This window comes from Lagenorhynchus albirostris, chromosome 12 (genome assembly GCF_949774975.1).
Source record: "Lagenorhynchus albirostris chromosome 12, mLagAlb1.1, whole genome shotgun sequence".
NCBI lineage: Eukaryota > Metazoa > Chordata > Mammalia > Artiodactyla > Delphinidae > Lagenorhynchus > Lagenorhynchus albirostris.
The window spans coordinates 29,841,065-29,859,519 of record NC_083106.1 but is presented as its reverse complement, the minus strand read 5'-3'; the positions used below and the strand labels follow the sequence as shown (position 1 = coordinate 29,859,519).

The following is an 18,455-nucleotide window of genomic DNA, read 5'->3' as shown; positions in this document are numbered from 1 at the left end:
AACAAATGCTATGTGAATGAAAGAACAAAAGACAGAGAGTGAGCCCTGAGGGAAGGAAGCTGAAGGAGCAGCTTTGCAGTACAGGTGCCCGCAACTGGGAAGCTGTGACAGCGCATTTTAGGAAGAATCCTGGTGAAATTCAGGATAGGTGGAAACCAGCACCTTGTTTATTCCCTCCAGAACCACAGGAGACTCGAGAACTAACAAATTTTAAGGTGAGACAGAAAGACGCTTATCACAGAAACTGGACTCTAACATCAGATTCGTTAGAAACTAAAGAGCTACTCCCTCAGGTGTATTTCCCTAAATCAATGCCAAATGAAACTACTTGAGTTGTTTGATAAAACACAGTGGGTGTGTGAAAACCACTGATGAGATATGGGTTAAAACATTGTGATGCAATTTTGCAATTAAGTACTCTTTATTTTCCTTGGGACTTGTGCTATTTGTTTTTTATTTTTGTTTTTATTTTTAATGAGTTGAAGTACAGCTGACAGCTCTAAGTGTGAATGAAGGGAAGAACTGTCCCTTAGAATCTGTGAGGATATCCTTGCTTGTATCTTTCTCAAACCTATGGGTTTAGTTTCAGCAGTCGACTGGAAGTGAAATACCGTTGCCCAAGCGTCACAGAACACATTGCAAAACCATTGCATAATGTCTAACTTCCTCAAGCGAAACCTGGCAAATCTGAAATGTTCTATATTTTATGAAGAGATAAAAGAACACACAATTTTGATGATTATGTGATTTTGGACTATTTACATACATATACGTTCATCATCACTAAAAAAGCAGATACTCAATTTTGAAAATAGTGTTACCATTAAGTCATGGTGGGGCTTCCCTGGTGGCACAGTGGTTAAGAATCCACCTGCCAATGCAGGGGACATGGGTTCGAGCCCAGATCCATGAAGATCCCACATGCTGTGGAGCAACTAAACCCGTATGCCACAGCTACTGAGCCTGCAAGCCACAACTACTGAAGTCCACGTGCCTAGAGACCATGCTCCGCAACAAGAGAAGCCACCGCAATGAGGAGCACACGCACCGCAGCAAAGAGTAACCGTTGCTCGCCACAGCTAGAGAAAGGCCGTGCGCAGCAACGAAGACTCAACACAGCCAAAAATAAATAAATTAATTAAATTAAAAACAAAAAACAAAAAACAGTCATGGTCTTTGTGTTATGGGATTTGTGCCTGTTAGATTACACCACAGCCTTTAGGCAGGACTGTTTGGAGCTATGAATACCCATTAACCTGGACTAGCTATTATTTCTTCTAGAACATCTCAAAACAACTTTCATTGTTAAGATAAACATCAACGTTGGAGTTTATGTTTCCAGTGAAACTCCAATGAGTTTATGTTTCCATATGATTAGAAAGCAAATCCTCCCCAATCATTAGCACAGAAAACTAGATGAGTTCAAACTGTCTTTAATGTCAAAGGGAATTCAGTCATAAACGTCTCAATTCCCATCATTACTGTTCTCTCCCAAGGCTACCACTATATTTACAATGTCCCTGAAGCTCTTCACTCTGCTTATGCTCACACACACAGCTAATAAGGCTGGAGCCAGGATTAATCCTCATTTACATGACCCAAACCTCAATTATACCATTATACCATACTGTATTATTTCAGCGTAGCCAAAAAAGAGGCAAAATTACCATAACACTTAAATATAATCCTTGATGAGAAAAAATATATATTTGGAAATCCTTGGTCTATACTGGGGAGCGAGCCATTCGAAGTTTCTTAGTAAACTTGGGATGCAACAATGAATATGATAAAGCGATGTCCTACACCATCACAATATTTTGCAAAGCTATGATCATTAATAATGTGGATATTATCAGGTAAGTCGTTGCTGAGTTGCTGGTCCTGCCTGAGATGGAACGTACGTCTTTAGTGTACCATCTGCCAAACAGTGACACTGTTAGGATAGGCTCAGATGATCCATTCTTGTTTACCAAACGCCCATCCTTTAGTACCTAAAGAAAAAGTGGGAAAAGTATAGTCAACTTGATTAGAATATACATTACAAGCAGACTCATGATTTTGAAACCATCCTAGATATCATGGAAGGTAAGGGGGCTAGGGCTGGGGTTGGGGGTTGGGGAACAGATGGGAAAGATAGGAAAGAGCTATTTTATATGTAAGGAAGACTAGAGCCATTCTAGAGGGTTCAATAATTGAGTTTAAACAATCAGATGTAACCCTTAATGAAAAGTCAGAAATCATCAGTAGCAAAAATTTATTGAGTCCAATTATATGCAAGATAACCGGGAATCAGAGGAACACAAATAACACCCTTCCCTCAAGAAGCTTAAAAGTTAATGGTGAAACTGAGAAGATCCCACATATAAAGAGAGAAATCAGTATATTAGTATATTGCAGAGAGAAACAGGTATGTGCTTAGGAGGTCTGAGAAGGAATAGCTGAACTGCTCTGCTTCCCAAGGTGGGATACAGTCTGCTACAAGGAGCAGTTAGGAATTTCTCCCTGGGGCTGTATGATGGAAGACTTTGTGCCAAGTGGAAATCAAGCAGCAAAGGCTCATTCTGAGACAGGAATGTATGTGACAGATCTAGGCAATGTGCTTTCTCACTCCAATTTGGTTAGAACAAGTTGTGTGCTGGAGCCAGTGGTGTGTAAGCTCACAACAACAGACTGTTAAATCTCCAGGAACTTTGACAGCTGGTTGTTAAACATGGCTGTTCTTGAAATTGATGGTGGTGAGAATATTTACATCATGATAACTGGCAAATGCCACAAATCTGAACTTTTCTTTTTCTTCCTCAGAGAGTGGCTTGTTACAATTTACAGCACATCACTAGCTGGAGTTGAAGATTATTGAAGAGGAGACTAAGCCATATGGTCAAAGAGAACTGTAGGGATCGGATTTGTGAAAGCCATGAATGATCAGATCTATATCCTGAAGGCAAGAGGCTTCTCTGTAAGGGAGTAATGTATGCAAAGTAATGGAACAAGAATAGAAAAAAACACAAATAGACAACAGATATAACAAGAATTAAAGAAAATGAGTTCATCATCAGTTGTGAGAAGGACAGTTTGGATGGGGAAGAGCTTAGAAGGTGAGAAATTAGATACTTTATAACTAGAAGTAGAAAATAACTAAATATCCTCAAAGATGATTATTGTGGTGACACATACACACAAATACATAGCTCACTGACAAGTCGTCAAACACACAACCTGTTGGTAATTAAATGAACAAATATAAAACGTTAAATGTTCATTGTTTATTGTGTTCATTGTTTCTAAATAGTCCCTTGTTTATTAAATTGTTCCTTAAAGAACAAAAATGAAATAACAGAGGTATATTTCAAATTACATTTGGGTGAAAGTTTGAAACAAGTTAAACACAAATATTTAGTTTTCTTGTGACTTTTCATCAATATAGTAAAATTGTGTCTATTTTGACCTTCTTGGAATTAATTGTTCCACATCGGTGATTGTCCCTTGGGTTCTAGGTAGAACTTAGCTTTTTACTGTTTTCTTGTTACAAATTTTCCTATACTATATAATAGTATAATAGTATACTATATAGCTGGCCTTCTAAGTTACACACTCAAGATAATTTGACCTTTTTGACTATTCCCTTAAACTGGTAGTTTTTACCCACCAAAATCACCTGTAGGACTATGAAAAATATAGGTCTCATCCTCAGAGATTCTGATTTACTGTATCTACAGTGGAACATGGCCTCCTACTCCCCCACTCTGTCTGCACATTGATGTGTACTTACATGATGTTCAGTACACGTGGCCTAATTCTGGCAAGCTTTTCCTCCAGTTGTTGATGAACTTGGTTAACTAGGTAAACCTTTTGAGGTAAGTACCTAAAAATACATCCTGATGCTTGTATAATGCTTCACTGTTCACAAAGTGCTTTCACATGCATACCAAATCAGTGAGGAAGATATTCTCCCCATTTTACAGGCAGGAAATTCAGAGGTTAACTGACTTGCACAAACTTACATAACTAGTTAGTTGCAGAGGCCACACTTCTGATAATATACCAGAGTTAACCTACAATGTTAAAGCAAGATGTTTCCCAGAGTTGTGGTGATGGTCAGTAACACTTCATGCTCTTAGCGTAGAACTAAGGATGGGGAAAAGATAGGCAATGAATATGTTGGAATCTCTGCAGAAGTGATCCTCAAAGATAACGTGTAAGTATGTGTTGATGGAGAGTCCATTAGTCAAGGAAACTGGGGAAATTCTCAGGAAGACATGGTCAGTGTGACTCATGTAAAAATCTTGTCATCTATGGCAGGGGTCCCTAACCCCCAGGCCACGGACTGGTACCGGTACCAGTCCATGGCCTGTTAGGAACCAGGCGACACAGCAGGAGGTGAGTGGAGGGCAAGTGAGCGAAGCTTCATCTGTATTTACAGCCGCTCCCCATCACTCGTGTTACCGCCTGAGCTCCGCCTCCTCTGAGAATCTAATGCCGCCGCTGATCTATTTTTTAAAATCATACTCAGAAAATTAGATTGTGTGCTAAATGTAAATGGCAGGGCTTACAAGATATAGTGCACCCATACCTAAGCTTACCTGGGTGAACCATACTTTCCCATCTCTGACTTCCTTGAATTGGCCCCTGAAACTTTCAGTTCATTTACACATATTTGTGCCACTCTAGCCAACTTTCAACTACTGGATTTGAGTTCCAGACCCCTTACTTCAGATCTGATCAAGATTTTCTGTAGTTGGCATTTAAGCTTTTATTCCAGCTTCAATTTGCTGATGAGATTCTGCCTAACTGGGTTCTATGGCAGCCAAGGATTCCCATTCTCTGGGTTTCCCAGCCTTAAGGCTGCACTGTATGTTGAACTGTTGGTATCACAGAATTAAATATTTTTATAAATATGACCAATTCCAATCTGATAAAACAGGCAGACACAGATATAGGACCATAAGCAATCTGCAGTTTTAAAGATTTCCTTGCTTGATGTCTTGGATTAATTAACTTACATCCTATTTTTTCTTTTATAAAAAAAATGCAGTGATTTCACTTTAGGTTCTGAAACTCTGCCACTGTTTGTCACAGTTCAGTGAAGACATTAAGGGCCAAACTTGTAGAGTACGTGTATGTACATGTGTATATGTGCCATGTACTGACTAGAAGATACAAACCTACAGAATCTTAATTTTAATTTGAGACTAGCTTAATTTGTGGATTAATTGGCTATGGTCACTATGGTTTATGAAATAAATATTTGATTTTCTGTTTGTCTCCACATGTGACAAAAAGAAACTAAAAATCTGTAAGTAAATATTCTGCAATGAATGTTGCCTCAGGCTCATAGGGTCTAGGTATCTTATGGTGTTATTCCAATAAAGTGTCATCACTTTAGAATTAGTTGCTGTATGTTGCAAAAATGGTCACAAAAATTTCCCCTCCTTTATCCATACCCTTTGCAGTATGATTTTACAGCTCTTCCCATTGAGAGTTTTGCAGCATTTATTTCTCCACCCTTTGAATCTACCTTGGTCATGTGACTTGCTTTGGTAGATGAGATATTTGCAAACATGTTGCAAGTAGAGACTTGAAAAGAACTGGCCTATTGTGTTTTTCCCTATTTATGCTCTTGGACTCCTTAATCTAACGTGTGAACAAGACAAGGCTTTCTGGAAGATGAAGGACCACAGAGGGAGAGTGGCCCCAATCATCTCACCTCTCCAAGACTATGCCATCACAAATCAGCCAGCCCCAAACAACCCTCCTGCTAGCGGCAGATGCATGAATGAGCCCAACCAAGATCAACCGAGCCTCTTCTAGTCCAGAACAGCCTAGCTACACCCAGTTCACATCACCAACCACAAAATCAGGGCTAAAGAAATAGTTATTGTGTAAAGCCATGAAATTTTGAGGAGTCTCTTACACAGCAAAAGTTAACAGATACAGTTGTCATAGACTGTTTTATTAGACTTCAGAAAACAGATAAAATGAAGACACTCTTAAAGTTATCCTACCTCAAATTTTCCAGGTGCCAGATTGATTTTAGTAAGTAGCACTTCAGGGAAAACATACTCCATTCTAAATGTGCCACTTAGGGAGAACATTTCAAATCTTGTCAGAGCAGTGTCTGCTGGCTGTCCACAAGTTGCCAGATTAGTAGATTTACATTTCACCATTGTGCATACCTGTGTAGAAAAGACGCAAATAAAATGCAATGTCTTGCATCTAAGTTACTTGTACTAGAACTGTTGACTCAGTTTACAAACGTAGCAAAGTAAATATTTTCACCATTTGATAAAGGGATTTGGATCATATAATTACCTGCTTTATTGAAAATGGCAAATGATTAAGAACCAATTCCCACTTCCTGGGTAACTAGTGGGATTGAAAGAAAGAAGCCAGTTTAAAACTAGGTTTGTAATAGGAAAGAACAAATCCACTCCATATTGGATCTGTTTCTTTTTATTTAAACCTTTGTAGTCTACTGCTTTTGCTACAAGTTAATCACTAAAGGCATGCTGCCTATAAGCTTTAAATTATACATAATGAACCATCTCTGAGAATCCTGCCTTTCATGTAATAAGCTAAAATACCTTTGTTTAGCTCACAGGAAACTTCCAGACCAGGCATACCTATGAATGGCTGCAGGAAGGAAAAAATAAACACATCCCCTCCAGAGTCTGAATGGAACTAGGATTTTATGCCCTCCCCATTTAGTGTAAAAGAAGCCTGAATTCTACCTCAGGGAAGATGGTTCTTTGGGACACTAGTCCACCATCTTCTCAGTCTGCTGGCTTTCCAAATAAAGTCACTATTCCTTGTCCCAACAACTCATCTTTCAATGTATTGGTCTGTCATACAGCAAGCAGTACAAGCTTGGACTTGGTAACAGATATAAACCATTAGTCTGGCATGTCAGATGATGGCATTTGGTCCAAGAAAGTAGAGGTATTTGGGAAACAGGAGTACAAAAGCCAAAAGGATGATTAAAATTTTGACCATCTCTCTTTTTTTCCATATCTTTTTCCTTAGGAGAAGGCAGTGAGGCACAGAGTAAAATAAGAAAAAACAAATGCATAGCCAACATTATACAAAAAGTTTAAAAAATTTGTCACTGGAAGGGCATTAAATGATCAGGACATTTGGTTACAAGAGAAGTTAAAATAAAAGTGATATCCCTACTTATTGTTGGTTTTAAAAGTTAAAACAAGACTTTATATTCAGATGTGTCAGCAAAGCTACTTAAAGAAGCCTTCTTGAAGTTCATTTCAATATGTAAACTGGTTTCATTAGTCAAATAGAAAATCAGCATTGTCAGGCTAATGTATTCTTTTAATGTGCTCAAAGCAAACAATCAATGATACTTAGCCCCCCTGCAAATGTCACATGATTAATCCCAAAGTGTGTGTGTGTGTGTGTGTGTGTGTGTGTGTGTGTGTGTGTGTGAGAGAGAGACACTGGCAATGCATGCAGTCATGCCAAGGAAAAGCATTTGGTTCCCTGGGACAAATATGAAAACTTAACCCTGGAATTTACTGACATCTAAACATTCCCTTTCTCTTGAGCTGAGATTACCTGCCAATACTCTCTTCTCCTTCTGCCATGAAGTCCAGCAAAAGCTCCTAGAACATACACTTCATTCTCTTTTCCTAACATTCTGTAGCTTAAATGACAGCACAGCTCTTTTTGACAGACTGTAAGGTTTCCTGCATTTTCAAAGAGTTCTGTGAAGTTGAACTCATCCCGGGAAATAAAGCCCCTAAAGGGATTTTTCTGTCCTGGGAATGGTTTGATGGTGGTGGCGTAGGCACTCCAATTCACAGCTGGTGGGTAGGTTGGAGAGTTTCGGGGATACGAATCCACCTCTGCAAAGAGGATCTTTCCCAACTCTGTTTCCATATCATAATGGTATGCTTTGGGAGAGTGTGGTGCATAGATACCACTGCCTGTGAATGGAAGACAAGTCTTTTAAAAACAAAAAGCAAACCCAACACCACCAGTTTCCCCATCAGAATTGAGCATGTGGTCATGTCACAATATCAGTCACCATGAGAAAGCACAAGGCACTGAACACCTAAGTATAATACTTCTCCTATTCTCTACTGGAGGAGATTAAACTACATGATCAGTGGTCTCATTTCAAATAAACTTTGAATATAATTTACTAGCATTATAGAAAATTAAGCCAAATATTAAAATCGTTGTACTCAGGCGTTCCTGAGAGGTAGGGAAGTTAATGCAAAATTCCCTCCTGTTCTCCATTGTGGTGGTTTTCAAATATGTTCCAAAATTCTTCAACACTCCTTTCTCCAATGGGTGCATCTAATTCCCTTCACTTTGAATGTGGGCTTGCCTTAGTGACATACTCCTAATCAACAGAACATGGTAGAAATGATGGTTTGTGACTAGTCATTAATGGCAATGCAGCTTTCCTCTTTCTCTCTCTCTCTCTCTCTCTCTCTCTCTCTCTCTCTCTCTCTTTATCTCCCTCTCTCTCTCCCTCTTTCTCCCATTACTTGTTCTGGAGGAAGCCAGCTGCTATGTCATAAGGATACATCACACAGCCCTATGGAGAGGCCCATGTGCAAGAAATGAAGGTCTCCTCTCAACACCCACTGAGAAAGAGAGGAACCCTACCAATAGCCATATGAGTGAGCCATCCTGGAAGCAGACCTGCCAGCCCCAATCAAGGCTTCAGATGACTTTTAGCCCAGCCAACAGTTTAATGTAATCTGAAGAGATGGCCTGAGCCAGGACCACCCAGTTAAGCTACTCCCATATTCCTGACCAACACAAAGTGTAAGATAATAAATGTTTATTGTTTTTAAGCCACTTTCACTTTTTACTTTTAAAGCAACTTGTTATACAGCAACATGTCAATAATACACTACTCTGCCTTGCCAGTTATAGAGCATATCTTGTTTAGTTCCCTGCTTTGCCCCCTACTATCTCGTGGCCTTTGGCAAGTTACTTGCATTTTTGTGTGTCTCAGTTTTCTAATCTGCAAAATTGGAATGCTAGTACTCAGTGCATACATAGAGTTGTTGTGAGGATAGATGAAATAATACATATAAAAGTCTTAACACAGCCATAGCTGTTATAATCAAGCAGTAGCTTTTGTTTTCTTCTTCCTTTTTTTTTTTTTAATAAAAGGATACAAACATAGTGAGAAGTCTCAACAAAGAACCAAAAAATTACAACAGGTCATATCTGAGGCACAAATTTCTCTGCATTTAGAAATATAATCAGCAAACCACATGTGGTCATGAATTACCTGTCATTTTTAGGCGGACATTATGTGTGTTGGCCACAAGAAGATTAACTCTCATTCCCATTGCCCAAGCTGAATCAAACTCAATAGCTGTCAAAAAGGGCAAAACATTCATCCAAGCTGTGGGAAACAATATAGTGTCCACGTGGAAATCTTTCACCAGGGTCACAGCAGGATCATGGAAGAGGATATCAAAGCACGTGAAAATGCCAAACTTTCCAAAGGAGGTGTTGAAAGTCACCAGCTCCGGCTTTTCGGGGACATCAAACTGAAGCTCAGAGTAGAGGTTGTACTATAACAAACACACAGGATGAAACCAGGAACAGCTTTTTTATTGAAAAGGTGACACATGAAAACTCTCCAAGTTAGTAATTTTGAGATTTGGCAATGCTCAAGAGCAGGAAATCTATAGAAGGTGAATGACTCTGGTGAGTGGAAGTTAATTTCCAAAGAAAAATACGAAGAAATATAGTCTCTCTCACTCCCTCTCTCCCTCTCTCTCTCTCTATCTTTCCCTCTCTTTCTCCCTCTCTCTCCTTATCTTCCTCCCTCTCTCAATGAGGAGCCAAATACCTCCCCATAAATCCTAAACACTATGTGCTTCTTGAAAGCTGAAGACATACATCATTTTTCTTTGAGTCCCTGATACCTAGAAACATAATAGATGCACAATAAATATCTATTAATCAGATGAGGGAGGCCCTCTCCCTCTTTACAGTGTCCCATCCAAAGTAATTTCAGGGACTCTTACCCAGCTTTCAAAATTGTTGTTAAAAATAAATATTTTATTTCATTCTCTCTGATTCCTTCCAAGTAAACTTGAGAAATGAACCTACTCTAACTTAATAATCAGGGTCAACAGCTTAATAAAATGATTTGCAAAGTAGAAAAGACTGAGGGTTGGGAGCCAGACTATTAAAACTTCTCTCTAAATTTATTTTCTACCTAAAAAAAATTTTTAATTGAAATTTACTAGCATTTTAAGAATTGATTGACAAAAGTACTCTTATCAGATCCATATGTCAGAGAGCGTGGGTCACGCACTGTTCCAAGGTACCCTGATGGAAGAGTGAGAGCTTCTCACTTTAGGATGACCCAGGTCCTCATTAGCTGTCCACATCCAGTGCACTGTGCCATCCTGCCGTTTACTGGGCCCGGATAAATGGATTGACCAACTATGCTACCAGTTTAACTAGGTCAACACTTACAGAATGGAAGAGTAGCTGCAAAGAAAGAGCCTTTAAAAATGATACTCACAATGCAAACACAGTCTCTGAAACAAGGAAAATGGAAGTACTGACATTTCTATTTCCAGTCTGAGACACATTTTTGAGAACACAGAAGTTTAATTACATATAAAAACAAGTTGGGAAACCCACAAGTTTATGCAGAAAACTTTTTGAAAGTTTTGTGTTTTATTTATAAATACACAAATAAACACACAAGTAAACATAAATATATTTTATTTTGAGGACTCACGTTAAAATTTTTTTCCATATAGAGGTATATGATCAAAAACATTTGAAAGTCATTGGCTCAATATCACTCTTCTTGAGTAATTTTTATTTTTCACTAGGAGTTCCAGGAGATAATTTCTCCAGTCAGAAGATTTTGAAGACACAATTAAGATGCTTAGAAAACATATGGGAGAGGAAAAGGGACATTCACACTGACCTGCACATCCCATAACCGTTTAAAAGGTCAGCCTCTCTCCCGGTCCAATTTAGTACAAAATTATGACTTCAGGTTATTTTACTCTTTCAATTCAGATTTTAAAGTAAAAATCTTATGATTTGACCTTAAATCAACAAGAGGATAATTAAGTTAACTGGTATAGAAACTAAAAGAGAAAGATCATTTTTGTGACTTGATAGAAAGCAGGGAAATTAATTTCCATGTAACTGAGTCATACAATGTGGAAACATCTTTTATCATTTCAAAATTAAATGGTATCCAGACTACAGTCATCTCAGTATCTTTTATATCAATATTAAAATTACTTGTTTTATATATGCAAAAACTTTACCTCAATCCTGGACTATTACCAAACCTTTCTTAGAGGTCTCTGCCTACAATTTTTTCCACGTTTCTAAAGTGTCATTTTCTTTATTGCTCGCTTTAAAAAAATCTTGGTAACATTGTGTTATAAGAGAATGAAGCTCTAACTCTTAAACACAGCATCCACCCCCTCATAGCAGGCTCCATATTACACACCCACCCCCTCTTACCTTATGGTAACGTGCCACCAGCTTTCCATTTGCATCATACACCACGTTGGTGTTGTATTGATAATGGCCATTAGGAGGACACGCAGAGTCATGGGAATGACATGGCTTTTTGTCCCCGATATTTGCCACGACATAGATAGAGTTGTCCTTGGCCAGGCAGCTGAGTCTTGCTTGTACTGGTGTATGACCAAATCTAAATCCAGTTTGAATTAAGACATTTCGGTAAGTCAGAGAGAGAAAGACAAATACTGTCTGATATAACTTATATGTGGAATTTTTAAAAGTCAAACTTGTAGAAACAGAAGATAGAATGGTGGTTACTAGGGGCTGGATTGTGGGGAACTGGGGAGATGAAGTTTAAGGGTACAAACTTGTAACGAATAGATAAATAAGTCCTGGAGACTGAATGCATAACATAGCACTTATAGTCAACAATCCTGCATGATAAACTTCAAAGTTGCTGTGAAACTGGATCTTAATTGTTCTCATACAAAAAAGAAATGATAATTATGTGATATGATAGAGATTATATGTAGAAGTCACAAATTGTGCCTAACCTTGATGAATGTTTTTCCACATTGTATCTATTGCTCCAGCAATTTATTATTCACTCTCCTGCACCAACAGTTGTCATCTCTCTACTAGTTCATTCCATCAGCATGCAAATATGCTCTAGTACCTCTCTTCTTTAATCAAAATAAAATAAAAACCTCTCTTGTCCCCCATGCCCCTCTACTTTATGCTCCATACCTTAGGTCCATCTTACAACAAAACTCCCTGGAAGAGCTGGACATTTTGCAATCCTCAGCCCATCTTCTCCCGTTCTCTTTAGAAGCGCTCACATCAGCTTTCATCGCTATCATCCCACCCGACAACTCTCACTTTGGAAGCCCATACTCTGAAGATACCAAGATAACTGACAAATAAATAGCAGACTACAACAGAAGGGACATTATTCTTACCTTTGTGACTTTCTTTTTAGCTGTAACTCTGTGGCCTTATGTTATGCAAAGCAGTCTATAATTCTTATCTTTGGAGATGAAAGGAGTATGAACAGAAATGTTTGCAGGTCTTATAGAAAATTTGACTACTGTGTCTTTACAATGAATTGAATAACTTTATATGATGAAACTAACTTTCCTACTATAGAAATACTTTTTAAAAGTTTATGTTTAAGGACATAAAAATGTGCTTGACAGTGAGTGCCTAGAACTGTGACACTAAAGAAGGGAAATCCTATCTAAGAAGGTACATTTCTGTACCAGAGCTGTGTCGTAACCATCCTTTGGGCCCTCTGCTGGAAAAGTAGAATCAAGTTTCAAATAATGTCTTTTTAATTATATCCTATAGCATTACAGATGTAGGACAGTACTGTATCATACCTCTGTGAATGTAAAACATCTTGTACCTGCTTTATGATACATAGTAGTGACCATGCTTTATCAGATCTATTTATAATGATGTTATTCTAGAATGTCTTCTTTCCAGATGATGATTGAGAAGCTAATAAAGAAAATGGTGCCAGGTACCACAACAGTAACAGAACTTTGCTGTTTTCTGAGGTTTTTTTTCTTACCTTTTTTTCTTTAATGGAGTGTGCTATATGTCTCTATAATTTTGTTCAGATGTCTGCAGAACTTGGAAATGCTGTTGCTGCTAGTGACGTATAAAATACTGCTCTTGGTCTTTGAATATAAATAAATAAATATATATATATATATACACATATATATGTATATACATAAAATTGGAATTTTTGGAAACTTTGGCTGTGCTGTCAACTTTGGAAAAAGTATCCCAGTTGCACTGTGTTGGGTTGGCACTGTACAGAAATTAACAGCTATATTGGTCTAGAAACGTTAACACATAATTTTTTCCATTTGTACAGGGGTAACACACTGTACTCAATATGTAAAGTCTCATCTACATGGGTTTGATTACAAAAACTAACAAAGTAATCTCTAAATAAAAATAAAAATTAAAATGTGCTTGAAAGGTCTCTATTTTTACCCTGAATAAAGAATATGTAGAGTGTTTTTTTATTTTTGTGGTTTCATCTGTGAATAGGTAACTCTTTGAGACATTTCTGCTTCCACTGAGGACCAAGATTCTTTGCTCTTTGACATTACTGACCAATGTGGAGTTGGCAATATACTTATTGATAAGTTATTAACCTTACTTGAGAATAGTCACACTAAATGTGAAAGGAACAGAGTGAGAGCCATGTTAGGGTATCTTTTTAAAACTAAATATGATTATCAATATTTAAAAATGCAACTTTATTATTCTTGCATAGATGATAGATATTGTGTTTTATTTCCTAAAGCTTAATAGGTTTGAACATGGAGTTTATTTATAGAAGGCAAACAAGAGGAAATTTATAAACGTGAGTGTCTGAATAGAATGATGATAAACTTATCCATCCTATAAACTACATTATTACATTAGTTTCATTAAGAGCAACGTGATTTGAAAAAAAGGCCTGTATTGGGCTTCCCTGGTGGCACAGTGGTTAGGAATCCACCTGCCAATGTAAGGGCATGGGTTCGAGCCCTGGTCCGGGAAGATCCCACATGCCGCTGAGCAACTAAGCCCGTGTGCCACAACTACTGAGCCCGGGTGCCACAACTACTGAAGCCTGTGCACCTAGAGCCCGTGTTCCGCAGCAAGAGAAGCCACCGCAGTGGGAAGCCCACGCACCGCAACGAAGAGTAGCCCCCGCTCGCTGCAACCAGAGAAAGCCCACGTGCAGCAACAAAGACCCAACACAGCCAAAAATAAATAAATTTAAATAGATAAATTTATATTTAAAAAAAAAGGCCTGTATGTGAGAAGATTACTGTGGACCTAGATTTACTTAGGAGATATTTATAGATGATTCCTCATTTGAGCTGCCACTGCTAAAGCACATCCCCGACCTCACCAATGAGAATCTAGTAAGATTCACCTTTGATTTTTATAGCACAATTATGTGTTTTGGAGCTTGCATTTAACAGGCAATCTGAATTCAAACCTCAGACGCTTCTTTATCATGACTGCACCTCCTGCTTCCTTACTGCAGCTCTTTATACATTTGCTGGTTACATGGGTTAATGAGTGAATGAATGCATGAAAAGGGATGGATTGATAGTTACTCTTATCCAGGTTAGTAAATCTGATTTAAAAATTTTTTCTCCCTGACTTTCTCCCTCCAACACTGACCTTGCCAGACTCTTTCATGCCAGACTCGAATATGCAACTGCCAGGGTTACATCTCCAGTTGGATATCTATTAAATCACAGCTCAAACTTCAGATGCACAAAACTGATTTCCTGAGCTCCATCCCAGACTTTCTATTCCTTCAGTGCTCCTGTAACCGAGAGGACCTTATGGGACCTTCCCAGGACAGACTCCCCCCAACCTCCATGCCCTCTACCTGCCTCTTTTTTTGTGGAAAAGCTTTAGTCTCCCAGGCCTCCCCTGAGTCACAAAAAACTGGCTCAAGAATTAATGATTGGAAGGATGTAAACACATAGTAACAAAAAAATAGCAGTTGGGCGGGGAGAACTGGTAACAATTTAAATAATAGATTAGCTATACAGCAGAGTCACAGAATCTTTAGTTCCTCCCCAAAGAACATAAACAACAGAGTCTGACACACATTCCTCAATCGTTTTGCAGATACTAAAATCCCCACCAGATGGAAGAAGCTAATTGCATGATGACCATGAGCACATAACCCCCAGACTGGCTGGAGCCTGAGGATAGATGATGTTAACCCCTGTGACATCACCCTGTTACCTCACCATCAACCAATCAGAGAACTGCAAGAGCTGATCACACACCCTGCCACTATCTCCCTCACCTTGCCTTTAAAAACCCTTCCCTAAAATCCATCAGGCAGTTTCGGTCTTTTGAGCATGAGCTGCCTGTATGCCTTGCTTGGCCCTGCACTTTCCTTCACCACAGCCCGGTGTCAGTAGATAGGCTTTGCTGTGCCTGGGCAAGTGGACCCAAGTTTGGGTCAGTAACACTCCCCATGTCTGTAAATGGCAATTCCACGCCTCCAACTGCTCAGGCCAAACACTTGGGAGTCCCTCTTTGTTTGTTTGTTTGTTTTCTTTTGTTTTCTGGTCGTGCCGAGTGACCTATGGGATCTTGGTTCCCCGACCAGGGATTGAACCTGCTGCCCCTTCAGTGGAAGCACGGAGTCCTAACCACTGGACTGCCGGGGACGTCTCATTAGCAGTAATCTTTTGATGTTGGGCTACCTTGTTTGTTTTTTCCTTTGGGGGGTTGTAAAAACTCCTATATATCTTGGCTCCTACCTTACCTCCTTGGAACTGTCCGAAGAGGTATCTGAGGGGCTGTATCCCAGGCTAAAGTCCTTGGTAAAGCCCCAAAGAAAACATAATTGTCAACTATTAGGTTGTGCTTTTTTTTTTTCAGTCAGCATCCCTATTCTTATCTCCAAATGACATTCTATATAATAAATGTGTTTGTTTACATCTATCTTCTCCCACTAGAATATTCATAAGCCACAGGGAGGGCCTTTGTTGTAATAAATGCTATATCTCCTATTCTTAAAATAGTATCTGGCACACAGTAGATGCTCAATAAATAATAGTTAAACGAATTAAATGTAACTGTATTGGGTGACAACGCAAGCCCATTTTCTGACAAAATTTCTTTTTTCTAGTGTAGTGCTATGAAAGAGGTATTTACTAACCATATGGAATAGACCTCTCTCCCAACCTTCACCAGTTTCCAAAGCTACTGTGATATTTGACTAGTCCATAAATTTGCAACATATGTTGTTTTTAACAGGAAGTCCATCTTACAATCCTACGGTGAGATGAAAACAAATGGGTTGTCCCCTTTCTCAAAACTTCTAGGCAGAAAGATTGTCCAGGACTTCCCTGGTGGCACAGTGGTTGAGAATCCGCCTGCCAATGCAGAGGACACGGGTTTGAGCCCTGGTCTGGGAAGATCCCACCTGCTGCGGAGCAACTAGGCCTCTGAGCCACAACTACTGAGCCTGCGCATCTGGAGCCCGTGCTCCACAACAAGAGAGGCCGAGACAGTGAGAGGCCCGCACACCGCAATGAAGAGTGGTCCCGGCTCTCCACAACTAGAGAAAGCCCTCGCACAGAAATGAAGACCCAACACACCCAAAAATAAATAAATAAATTTATAAAAAAAAAGAAAGACTGTCCAGCTATTGCCCCTCTTCTTCCACAAAAGTGTTTCTTACAAACATCATAGGAAGCATCAGCTCAGAACAGGAATGATTGGCAAGTGGAGCGGTTGACTGTCATGTAACCTGACATTCTCCTCGTTGCGTGGTTAGTCTCTTTAGAGCTGAGAAAAGCTGTTTTCTGATAACCCTTATATAAAATTTACACTAACCACGAGTGCCTCAAAAAGCGTGGTATCCATAATCCTCCAGCAAGAACATGGCAAAGGGATGTTTAACAAACTTAATTTGAGGTACAAGAGTGAGAGAAAGTGCAAGAGGGTGAAAGAAAGCGCAAGAACGAGTGTGAAAGAGTGAGGGGCTTTTTACTGCCAGTATGGAATTGTGCAATCCATGCCTCAATAATTCAAGCCTTAGTAGATAGTAGGAGTTATATATTAAATATACACACATATATTAAATATTTTACATTAGAAAGTTTCTAGGTTACTTTTTCCCAGGAAAGTTAGCTTTATGAGCCTAGGAAAATGCAAAGTTTCAAAACATAAAGTCTCACTAGAAAGTAGATAGTGAGGTCTTTCTGCCTGGGAAAACAGATTCTAGAGCAGAGAGACTATGAATTGAAATATAGTACCTTCAATAGAGACCTTGGAATATTTTCCAAACACAACCCCGTGTGTCCACTTCAGAAATTAATTTTCATGAGAAATTAATATTCATGAGATCGTGTTCCCCTTAGTTTCTAATCCCAGTAATAAATATTTTTATATTTCTCCAAATTTAATAAAGATACTAGATTATAAATAATTGTTAAATGGCATCTAGGTACAATTTTTAAAAATCTAATGAATGCCAAGATATATATATAAATATAAAACAATAACATACACCACATACGTGATCATTCAGAATTTATCATTTTGCTGAAGTGAATGTGTACATTTTAGAGAACCACAGCACTTTTGTACAAACACCTAGGATAACTCAAATACCTGTGTGGGTCTTGACATGGAATCCAATTCACCAGAGGATCTGGAATATCCTCCAGATAAGGGAAAATGGCTTCCCTGGTAAATTTCCATCCGTAAATTGCATCTTCCGGAGTCACAATGATCTGAGCATCCTGTTCAAAACAAGTTAAATCAAAATTATTTCCCTATGTATGTAGACAATTCAACACTCCAATCTTCACCAGCTCTCATGCCCCTCATAAATTATGACTAGCAGAAATAAAAGAATACCTGTTCAGCAGCCTGCTTAATTGCTCTCTCCAGAATATCTATATTCCTGTTCATGAGGAGCAAGGCATAATCCTGAGAAACGGGTGTTTCCGTGTCATTTGGCAATATGACAGCATGTTCATATACTGCAGCTTTGAAAGTAGCCAAAGCACTGACATGCAGAATAATTAGCGCAAAAACTGCCACGGAAGTTTGAAAAGAGGAAATGATCATGGTCAAGGTCTAGTGAGTTCTGCAAGTGAAAGTAACATTCATGTAGTATTTATAAAGGAAGGAACATTTAGGTAACATGACTGCCAGCTCTTATTTTACAATCTCATGAATATTATGCCTGATCATTTTGGAGGAAAAAAATTTCAGTTCCCTGAATACAATCAAAAAGTATTACAAGGGGCTTCCCTGGTGGCGCAGTGGTTGAGAATCCGCCTGCCGATGCAGGGGACACGGGTTCTTGCCCCGGTCTGGGAAGATCCCACATGCCGCGGAGCGGCTGGGCCCGTGAGCCATGGCCGCTGAGTCTGCGCGTCCGGAGCCTGTGCTCCGCAACGGGA

At 39.0% G+C, this 18,455-nt stretch overlaps 1 protein-coding gene across 2 annotated transcripts; it reads right to left on the bottom strand.

The window, feature by feature from the left end:
• Window positions 1–1,635: 1,635 nt before the first annotated feature.
• VNN2 (vanin 2) lies at window positions 1,636–18,117 on the bottom strand. Of its 2 annotated transcripts, XM_060167555.1 has the most exons (7): window positions 17,905–18,117; window positions 17,656–17,786; window positions 11,488–11,680; window positions 9,263–9,551; window positions 7,564–7,934; window positions 6,003–6,173; window positions 1,636–1,991 (listed from the first exon to the last, which is right to left on the bottom strand). In XM_060167555.1, exons 1-7 carry the CDS (start codon window positions 18,115–18,117, stop codon window positions 1,800–1,802), a joined length of 1,560 nt encoding a protein of 519 aa, XP_060023538.1. In that variant the 3' UTR covers window positions 1,636–1,799. The 2 variants fall into 2 exon arrangements, with proteins under 2 accessions (XP_060023538.1, XP_060023539.1); XM_060167556.1 differs by lacking the exons at window positions 7,564–7,934; window positions 9,263–9,551.
• Between the last annotated feature and the right edge of the window lie 338 nt (window positions 18,118–18,455).

Bases quoted from the DNA above. Each gene is read 5' to 3' on its own strand.
- VNN2 (XM_060167555.1), bottom strand. From the start codon at position 18,117: ATGATCATTTCCTCTTTTCAAACTTCCGTGGCAGTTTTTGCGCTAATT. The intron at 17,787-17,904 runs GTATTCTTTTAT...TGTTTTGAACAG, and splicing joins TTAAGCAGGCTGCTGAACAG to GATGCTCAGATCATTGTGAC. The intron at 7,935-9,262 runs GTAATTCATGAC...TTCCATTCACAG, and splicing joins TGTCCGCCTAAAAATGACAG to GCAGTGGTATCTATGCACCA.